At 41.8% G+C, this 11,378-nt stretch overlaps 1 protein-coding gene across 3 annotated transcripts in view; it reads left to right on the top strand.

Annotated features, from left to right (window-relative positions):
• Positions 1-11,378, top strand: part of LOC124045584 (cyclin-dependent kinase 17-like) — a 125,382-nt gene that overhangs the window by 62,029 nt on the left and 51,975 nt on the right. Inside the window, exon 1 of one of the 3 annotated variants that reach the window (XM_046364971.1) lies at positions 27-417. The exons of the other annotated variants lie outside the window; for them this stretch is intronic. Coding sequence (XP_046220927.1) covers positions 315-417 — 103 coding nt within the window. The 5' untranslated portion in view covers positions 27-314. Of the gene's footprint in view, positions 1-26; positions 418-11,378 lie in introns of those variants that run through there. 3 annotated transcript variants of the gene reach the window in all.

Below are 11,378 nucleotides of genomic sequence, written 5' to 3'. Positions count from 1 at the left end.
GAGAGAGAGAGAGGGATAGGGAGGGAGTAAGAGGGAGGGAGTAGAGGGAGAAGTGGTGGTAACACACTGAGGGTTTTCTCAGTCTGGTCAGAGTCTGCATGTACACATTTTCTCTCTGCCTTGTGTTCTGTGGGAGTTGAGAACATACCAGATGTACTATCAGACAGTCTGGACCTTCACATCGTCTCAGAAGCTTTTAAGCGGGTTGTTCATTTTGTAATTGTTTAGGTTTTTGTTTGGTATTTTTTGGGACGCTTGAGGTCCATCCACAGAGATTCTGTTCCTCCCTCAGTTCCTCCCCTCGTGCTACCAGAATGAGTGACCCTCGGATGGGGGAGAGAGACCACTCTCAGAGACTCTCACCCTTTCACAGGCTCAGAAAGTTGGACACCTGCCACCCCCCTGGTAACCGCATCGGTGAGTGTGTGTGTGTGTGTGTGTGTGTCCGTGCGTGCGTGTGTGTGTGCGTGCGTGTATGTATCCTATCTTTATCCTCCTCTTCCTCTTCAGGACCATGAGGATGAGAGGGAGTTTTATTATGAGGGGCTCACAGAAATCGTATACATCTTCTGCGTGTGTGTAGTACAGTTCTGTAGTGTTCTGCCGTTTGTACTGTGGGACAGTGTGGCATCCCTTAGTCGGAAAATAGCCCCCAAAACCAGAGCAGTGGCTGGCAGCAACATAGTGAGAGTCAGCAGTAACCAGGGGGCTTCTCTCTCTGTTCTGCTGCTGACATTTAGTGTGTGCTCTGAGTCAGAGTCAACTGTAGAACTGGGACAGCACTATGCCTGGTACAGGCCAGGACCACTGTGAGAGGGATATATTTAGAGAGGTAGTTTTCTGCATTATGATACATTTACATAACAACCATATTAGCTCCCCATAGATGTTGGTAAGGAGGTCGATGGAACTCGACCAAAACAATGGAAATGCCATGGAAACGTGTGTGGAAAGAGGTCGTGGGGGATAGATCCTGAGTCTCCTTATTCTATTGGCTATTGTTCACATGTGTATTACACACTATGTTGAGGTAAACATCGGAATATAATGCTTGTATGGATGTCAACCCCAACACATGTTTATGGCATCACCAATCAACGGCATTACAGTTCAAATGTGCTTTGACTGCCTCCACTGATTTCTCTATGCTACTGTAGAATGAAGGCTCAGTGTCAGCAACATGGCGTCCGTCCTGAAAGTTGGCCGAACTCTCTCTATATATGGCTGTGAGGGAGTTTGGCTGGATGCACTGTGTGTGTGTGTGTGTGTGTGTGTGTGTGTGTGTGTGTGTGTGTGTGTGTGTGTGTGTGTGTGTGTGTGTGTGTGTGTGTGTGTGTGTGTGTGTGTGTGTGTGTGTGTGTGTGTGTTTTCTCAGTGTGTGTGAGAACACACAAACAACACATTTCAACACAAACAACACAAACAACACTCAGAGTCAACACAGGCAAGTTCAGGAAGTGAGTGTTAAAAAAAAACACAAACAACACAAACAACACAAACAACACTTAACACACAAACAACACAAACAACACTAACAACACCAACAACACTAACAACACAAACAACACTAACAACACAAACAACACAAACAACACAAACAACACAAACAACACTAACAACACAAACAACACTAACAACACAAACAACACAAACAACACTAACAACACAAACAACACAAACAACACTAACAACACTAACAACACTAACAACACTAACAACACTAACAACACTAACAACACAAACAACACAAACAACACAAACAACAAAACAACAACACAAACAAACACACTAACAACACTAACAACACTAACAACAAAACAACAACACTAACAACAAAACAACAAACAACACAAACAACACTAACAACACTAACAACACAAACAACACAAACAACACTAACAACACAAACAACACAAACAACACTAACAACACTAACAACACTAACAACACTAACAACACAAACAACACTAACAACACAAACAACACTAACAACACTAACAACACAAACAACACAAACAACACAAACAACACAAACAACACAAACAACACACTGACATGAAACAAGAGTCAATAAGATCTGAGGAAAGAACCAAGGGGAGTGACAGATATAGAGAAGATAATCAAGGAGGTGATGGAGTCCAGGTGAGTGTCATGAGGCGCAGGTGCGCGAGACGATGGTGACAGGTGTGCGGGATAATCAGCAGCCTGATGAACTAGAGGCCAGAGAGGAAGTATACATAGTCCTGGCCTTTTCCATCACCAATATGTAATAGTCCTGGCCTTTTCCATCACCAACATGTAATAGTCCTGGCCTTTTCCATCACCAATATGTAATAGTCCTGGCCTTTTCCATCACCAATATGTAATAGTCCTGGCCTTTTCCATCACCAATATGTAATAGTCCTGGCCTTTTCCATCACCAATATGTAATAGTCCTGGCCTTTTCCATCACCAATATGTAATAGTCCTGGCCTTTTCCATCACCAACATGTAATAGTCCTGGCCTTTTCCATCACCAATATGTAATAGTCCTGGCCTTTTCCATCACCAACATGTAATAGTCCTGGCCTTTTCCATCACCAACATGTAATAGTCCTGGCCTTTTCCATCACCAACATGTAATAGTCCTGGCCTTTTCCATCACCAACATGTAATAGTCCCTTTTCCATCACCAACATGTAATAGTCCTGGCCTTTTCCATCACCAACATGTAATAGTCCTGGCCTTTTCCATCACCAACATGTAAGTCCTGGCCTTTTCCATCACCAACATGTCCTGGCCTTTTCCATCACCAATATGTAATAGTCCTGGCCTTTTCCATCACCAACATGTAATAGTCCTGGCCTTTTCCATCACCAACATGTAATAGTCCTGGCCTTTTCCATCACCAACATGTAATAGTCCTGGCCTTTTCCATCACCAATATGTAATAGTCCTGGCCTTTTCCATCACCAATATGTAATAGTCCTGGCCTTTTCCATCACCAATATGTAATAGTAATAGTCCTGGCCTTTTCCATCACCAATATGTAATAGTCCTGGCCTTTTCCATCACCATGTGTAATAGTCCTGGCCTTTTCCATCACCAATATGTAATAGTCCTGGCCTTTTCCATCACCAATATGTAATAGTCCTGGCCTTTTCCATCACCAATATGTAATAGTCCTTTTTCCATCACCAATATGTAATAGTCCTGGCCTTTTCCATCACCAATATGTAATAGTCCTGGCCTTTTCCATCACCAATATGTAATAGTCCTGGCCTTTTCCATCACCAATATGTAATAGTCTGGCCTTTTCCATCACCAATATGTAATAGTCCTGGCCTTTTCCATCACCAATATGTAATAGTCCTGGCCTTTTCCATCACCAATATGTCCTGGCCTTTTCCATCACCAATATGTTTTCCAATATGTAATAGTCCTGGCCTTTCCAATATGTAATAGTCCATCACCAACATGTAATAGTCCTGGCCTTTTCCATCACCAATATGTAATAGTCCTGGCCTTTTCCATCCATCACCAATCATGTAATAGTCCTGGCCTTTTCCATCACCAACATGTAATAGTCCTGGCCTTTTCCATCACCAATATGTAATAGTCCTGGCCTTTTCCATCACCAATATGTAATAGTCCTGGCCTTTTCCATCACCAACATGTAATAGTCCTGGCCTTTTCCATCACCAATATGTAATAGTCCTGGCCTTTTCCATCACCAATATGTAATAGTCCTGGCCTTTTCCATCACCAATATGTAATAGTCCTGGCCTTTTCCATCACCAATATGTAATAGCCTTTTTCCATCACCAATATGTAATAGTCCTGGCCTTTTCCATCACCAATATGGCCTTTTCCATCACCAATATGTAATAGTCCTGGCCTTTTCCATCACCAATATGTAATAGTCCTGGCCTTTTCCATCACCAATATGTAATAGTCCTGGCCTTTTCCATCACCAATATGTAATAGTCCTGGCCTTTTCCATCACCAATATGTAATAGTCCTGGCCTTTTCCATCACCAATATGTAATAGTCCTGGCCTTTTCCATCACCAATATGTAATAGTCCTGGCCTTTTCCATCACCAATATGTAATAGTCCTGGCCTTTTCCATCACCAATATGTAATAGTCCTGGCCTTTTCCATCACCAACATGTAATAGTCCTGGCCTTTTCCATCACCAATATGTAATAGTCCTGGCCTTTTCCATCAACAATATGTAATAGTCCTGGCCTTTTCCATCACCAACATGTAATAGTCCTGGCCTTTTCCATCACCAATTTAGTCCTGGCCTTTTCCATCACCAATATGTAATAGTCCTGGCCTTTTCCATCACCAATATATCCTGGCCTTTTCCATCACCAATAATAGTCCTGGCCTTTTCCATCACCAATATGTAATAGTCCTGGCCTTTTCCATCACCAATCCTGGCCTTTTCCATCACCAATATGTAATAGTCCTGGCCTTTTCCATCACCAATATGTAATAGTCCTGGCCTTTTCCATCACCAATATGTAATAGTCCTGGCCTTTTCCATCACCAATATGTAATAGTCCTGGCCTTTTCCATCACCAATATGTAATAGTCCTGGCCTTTTCCATCACCAATATGTAATAGTCCTGGCCTTTTCCATCACCAATATAATAGTCCTGGCCTTTTCCATCACCAATATGTAATAGTCCTGGTCCTGGCCTTTTCCATCACCAATATGTAATAATAGTCCATCACCAACATGTAATAGTCCTGGCCTTTTCCATCACCAATATGTAATAGTCCTGGCCTTTTCCATCACCAATATGTAATAGTCCTGGCCTTTTCCATCACCAATATGTAATAGTCCTGGCCTTTTCCATCACCAATATGTAATAGTCCTGGCCTTTTCCATCACCAATATGTAATAGTCCTGGCCTTTTCCATCACCAATATGTAATAGTCCTGGCCTTTTCCATCACCAACATGTAATAGTCCTGGCCTTTTCCATCACCAATATGTAATAGTCCTGGCCTTTTCCATCACCAATATGTAATAGTCCTGGCCTACCCACCTGGTCAGGTGATGTCTTACTCAATGTTTAACAGATGACTGTTCTTCTCTCTATTCACCCTGTCCTATCTCCATGTTTACATAAGCAAACCACACCATGACTTCTCCTTAGGGTGACAGTGATGTGACAATACTGGGTGCTCACTAGTCAGGTGTGTGTGTGTCAGCAGGTAGATATCCTGGTTGGATTTATCTGTCTGGTGTCAGTTACTGTCAGTGTAATGTTTCCACATCAACACTGAGTGTTGGTTTCTGATGTGGCTTTAGGTTACTCTTGGCTGAACACATTATCCTGTACATACAGGCAGGAATCAGCTATGTTTACGCAGTGCTTTTATTTGCAAATGACACGCACTTGACTAGTTGGAATATCTGTGTTAGCTCAGATGTACATGATGTGACCTAGAGCTGGAGATAATGAACATATGCTGTTTACTGCACTGTATGTCAACAGTTGATGTTCATATGGACAGATGCAAGTTAACAGATGCAAGTTAACAGGTCATTGAGGGTTGCTGTGAGGAGAGGTTGAATTATGAGCACAGATGTAGATAACATGAACAGGTAGGTTAGAGTTCTGATGGTTGTTAATAATGTAAGAAAACATTGTGATTAGTGATGCACTGATATGACATTTTTGTCCGATACCGATATCTGATATTTTCCTTGCCCCCAAAAAATATATATACCGATATTTAACATTTTAGCGGTCTTAAGCATTCTAGTACAGTTAAATAGTTAACACACACACACATGGACACAGCAGTCAAAGGCACTTCATCTCAGTGCAAGAGGCGTCACTACAGTCCCTGGTTCGAATCCAGGCTGTTTCACATCCTGCCGTCATTGGGAGTCCTGTAGGGTGGTGCACAATTAGCCCAACGTCTTTCGGGTTTGGCCGGCGTAGGCCGTCATTGTATTTAAGAATTTGTTTTTAACTGACTTGCCTAGTTAAATAAAGGTTACACACAATTTTGTTGACATTTACGTATGTCCCCATTACCAGGAAAACATAAACAAAACGTATTTCTTTCACTTACTTAGTCGTTTCATTCTCAACCAGGATTTCTATGGAACGCCGTTTGGGTCTTTGCGTGTTAAAAAATATACTCTTTAAAATTATTTGAAGTGTCAATTAAGTTTGTTGACCAATCAGGACCTGAATATGACTGGACGTCACATAATAATTTAACGCATTTTTTTAGGTAGTTATTACACATTGATGACACAATCGCTCGTGATGCTGGTAAAGTTGTCTCGCGCACCTACAGTGCTGGTCATAACAAAAAGCTAGTTAGCTCACGGATGCAAACAATGTTCTTCCCCAAAAACATAGCAAAACGACAATCTGTTTCAGTAGCAATAGTTAGCTAGCTAACTATATAGCCAGGTATTATCATCTAAAATAACCCTCATAAGACAGTTCTTATTTGATTAATGGTGGTCGGACCCATCTATGTGAAGCTAGCCACAATAAGGATTAGCCACAACAGTGGACTTTGCAGTTAGCCTGCAAAATAAAAGTATGGCATAATTCTACAATTTGTTTTCATTTGCATCACTGTCAATGACATACTTTTATTTTAAAGGCAAACCGCAAATTCCACTATTGTGTCTAATCCTTAATGTGGCCAGCTACACAACACACAACCCGGTCCAGTCGAGCCTCACTAGCCAGATGAAGCTAGCTGGCTGCTTATAACGTTTATAACGCTTAACGCTATACGTTAGCTTTGGGCAACAGGGTTAAGTAGCTGCCTACCTATTTATTTTCATGAAGTTCAATTGAAGCTCAATTTCAATAGGTGAGCAACAAAGTGTCAACCTAGCTAATACATACAAGGATTTCTAAATCATTGCTAAGAATAATGAAAATGACTTCAGTTTCTACTGGTCATTTTTCAGGCTGGTTGTATTTGTGCTAGCTAGGTACCACGCTAAAGCTAGCTACCCCAGAAGTTGCAGTATTGTAAACACATCGTTTGTGGCCAGTGTTTGCTTGTTTGTAGACTTTTTTGTAAAGCTTTGACAGTGTCACTGTATCTTTTTTAACACGCAACGACCCAAACGGCATTCCATAGTATGTATGTCGTGAAGCTAATAGCAGTGACCCTATTACTGTGTAGGGCAACATCTGACAAATAGCACACTTGGTAGTGTGTTCCGGTGCTTGACCAGTCGGTGAAAGCCAACATCACCCACGACAGAGAACGATTGATTGTAAAGGGCAATGAATCTATTATCTTGTCTTTAATGGATTTCACCTTTGAGTTGTCTCACTGAAATGTTCTTACTCTTTCAAATGACTGCTGGACTTGTTGGCTGCTCGATCCACACAGCAGACATTGTGGCCTAGGTTAGGAATGCTGTGTTGCACGTATAGCACAACATTTTATGCTGCGTTATTACGTCATGTACCTACGTTATATAGGTATGCACGTCATCTACCTACGTTATATAGGTATGCACGTCATGTACCTACGTTATATAGGTATGCACGTCATGTACCTACGTTATATAGGTATGCACGTCATCTACCTACGTTATATAGGTATGCACGTCATCTACCTACGTTATATAGGTATGCACGTCATCTACCTACGTTATATAGGTATGCACGTAATCTACCTACGTTATATAGGTATGCACGTCATCTACCTACGTTATATAGGTATGCACGTCATCTACCTACGTTATATAGGTATGCACGTCATCTACCTACGTTATATAGGTATGCACGTCATCTACCTACGTTATATAGGTATGCACGTCATCTACCTACGTTATATAGGTATGCACGTCATCTACCTACGTTATATAGGTATGCACGTCATCTACCTACGTTATATAGGTATGCACGTCATCTACCTACGTTATATAGGTATGCACGACATCTACCTACGTTATATAGGTATGCACGTCATCTACCTACGTTATATAGGTATGCACGTCATCTACCTACGTTATATAGGTATGCACGTCATCTACCTACGTTATATAGGTATGCACAGCAGCCTTGACATTGGTTTTGCACATTGCCGTTAAACTAGACATCGGCCAATACCGATGTTGGCATTTTTAGCTAATATTGACCGATTCTGATATGTTCACCAATATATCGTGCATCCCTAATTGTGATTATAGTTGAATAATTTGTTTTACAGTATAGACACATGTATGTGATGTTGTTGTTTAGGCCATGTTTTCTAAATCCCTTTTCACTCCCATAATCTTTCCTTACTCCATCTCCTATCCTCTTCTCCTATCCTCTTCCTCCTCTCCTATCCTTCTCCTCTCCTATCCTCCTGCCCTCCTATCCTATCCTCCTCCTCCTCTCCAACCCTTCTCCTCTCCTATCCTCCTCCTCGTCCTCTCCTATCCTCCTCCTCCTCTCCTCTCCTACCCTTCTCCTCTCCTATCCTCCTCCTCCTCCTCTCCTATCCTCCTCCTCCTCTCCTACCCTTCTCCTCTCATCTCCTCCTCCTCCTCCTCTCATATCCTTCTCCTCTCCTATCCTCCTGCCCTCCTATCCTTCTCCACTCCTATCTTCCTATCCCCCTCCTATCCACCTCTCCTATCCTCCTTCTCCTCTCCTCCTCCTCCTCTCCCACCCTTCTCCTCCCCTATCCTCCTCCTATCCTCCTCTCCCCTCTTTCTTCTGGTCCTCTCTCTGTTCTCTCTCTCTCCCTCATTCACTCTCTTTCTCTCTCTCTTCTTTCTTTCTCTCTCTCTCTCTCTCTCTCTCTCTCTCTCTCTCTCTCTCTCTCTCTCTCTCTCTCTCTCTCTCTCTCTCTCTCTCTCTCTCTCTCTCTCTCTCTCTCTCTCTCTCTCTCTCTCTCTCTCTCTTCTCTCTCTCTCTCTCTCTCTCTCTCTCTCTCTCTCTCTCTCTCTCTCTCTCTCTCTCTCTCTCTCTCTTCTCTCTGGTCTCTCTCTCTCTCTCTCTCTGGTCCTCTCTCTGTTCTCTCTCTCTCTCCCCTCTTTCTCCTGGTCTTCTCACACACTCTCTCTCTCCCCTTTCTCCTGGTCCTCTCTCTCTCTCTCTGTCTCTCTGTCTCAGTCTCTCTCTCTCACTCTCTTTCTCTATCTCTTTTTTCTCTCTGTCCTCTCTCTGTTCTCTCTGTCTCTGTCTCTCTCTCTCTCCTCTTTCTTCTGGTCCTCTCTCTCTCTCTCTGTCTCTCTGTCTCAGTCTCTCTCTCTCACTCTCTTTCTCTCTCTCTTTTTTCTCTCTGTCCTCTCTCTGTTCTCTCTCTCTCTGTTCTCTCTGTTCTCTCTGTTCTCTCTGTTCTCTCTGTTCTCTCTGTTCTCTCTGTTCTCTCTCTCTCTCTCTCTCTCTCTCTCTCTCTCTCTCTCTCTCTCTCACTCTCTTTCTCTCTCTCTTCTTTCTCTCTGTCCTCTCTCTGTCTCTCTAGATCTCTCTCTGTCTATCTGTCTGTCATGGGGTTATTCATTCCTGTTTATCACTATATACCATTACATTTAGTCACCTCAAGTCTGTAGACTAGGCTACTGATCCCTGAGTGCTGCTGTCTCAGATACCACACCATGGAAGCCAAAGAAACCTCGAAACCTAAGACTGATGGAAAGAGAGTCTTACCTCCCTTCCCCCTACACACACACACACACACACACACACACACACACACACACACACACACACACACACACACACACACACACACACACACACACACACACACACACACACACACACACACACACACACACACACACACACACACACACACACACACACACTGTCATACACGCATCAAACACTGTCACACAGACAGACAGACAGACAGACAGACAGACAGACAGACAGACAGACAGACAGACAGACAGACAGACAGACAGACAGACAGACAGACAGACAGACAGACAGACAGACAGACAGACAGACAGACAGACAGACAGACAGACAGACAGACAGACAGACAGACAGACAGACAGACAGACAGACAGACAGACAGACAGACAGACAGACAGACAGACAGACAGACAGACAGACAGACAGACAGACAGACAGACAGACAGACAGACAGACAGACAGACAATAAAGTGTTTATCGCAGTCCAAAATGTGTAATCATACGCACAGCAGTGTTCTAGAATATTGGACCTCTGGCTTTCATACTTTTCAAATTCTCAGAGCAGCTCGAGAGATTTCTCCAACTGTCAACACCTCCAAATGAATAGAGGAGGTGTACTGGAGACGTGTTGGTTGGTCGGGCTGTGTGTCCCTGCGGTCTCAGAGCCACATATCTCTGTTAAAATGGATCGCCAGACTGACGCGTCTCAGCAATTGTGGAGTGTGATTTACACTTAAGACAGCTGCAGTGCAGTAATATTGATCTCCTGACCTCCTCATCTCACCACCTGTGTTTTACACACCTAGCTGACACCTAGCTGACACCCCTGCAAGGCTGGTGGTAAAATCTCTCGCCTGAGAGGGGGGTGCTCTGAAGAAGTGCCATCTCAGGGTTGTGTGTGTTTCTCTGACTCTGGTCACTTAACCATTAAGATCATTATCAAATGTGAGATACAAAAAAAACCAATTCATCTGGGATAGATAGTGGTAGAAATCTGCCCCTGTCATTTATATAGAGGAGATGGTGTTTTTCCTGTGGTTGTAACTTACACCTGACCTCTGTATGCATATATATTTTTTTCAATGTAAAGTTTTATTAAGTTTTCTTGTTTTTCAATCAACCAACAAAACACATTCACAGATGTGACAGGCTTTAAAAAAAAAAAAAAGTAAAAAAAAAAAAATACATTTGAAAAAATAAAAATACATTTAAAATGAATGATAAAGTCAAATAAAAGCATTTATTTTTCTTAATCTATATATTTTCCTTGAAAAACATAAAAATACATACATTAAAATACATACATACATACATACATACATACATACATACATACATACATACATACATACATACATACATACATGAATGATAAAGTCAAATAAAATACATTTATTTTACATACTTAATCATACATACATACATTTACATACATACATACATACATACATACATACATACATACATACATACATGTATGTATGTAAATGTACATACATACATACATACATACATACATACATACATACATACATACATACATACATACATACATACATACATACATACATACATACATACATACATACATACATACATACATACATACATACATACATACATACATACATACATACATACATACATACGCACATGTACTCAAAAACGAAATTAAAATAAAAACACACAAAAAAAACATATAACACTTGCAGCAGCACTATCAAGGTTCTTATCAGCTATTTCAAGCATTC

This window comes from Oncorhynchus gorbuscha, linkage group LG10 (assembly GCF_021184085.1).
Source record: "Oncorhynchus gorbuscha isolate QuinsamMale2020 ecotype Even-year linkage group LG10, OgorEven_v1.0, whole genome shotgun sequence".
Taxonomy (NCBI): domain Eukaryota; kingdom Metazoa; phylum Chordata; class Actinopteri; order Salmoniformes; family Salmonidae; genus Oncorhynchus; species Oncorhynchus gorbuscha.
This window is presented reverse-complemented; position numbering and strand designations above follow the sequence as displayed.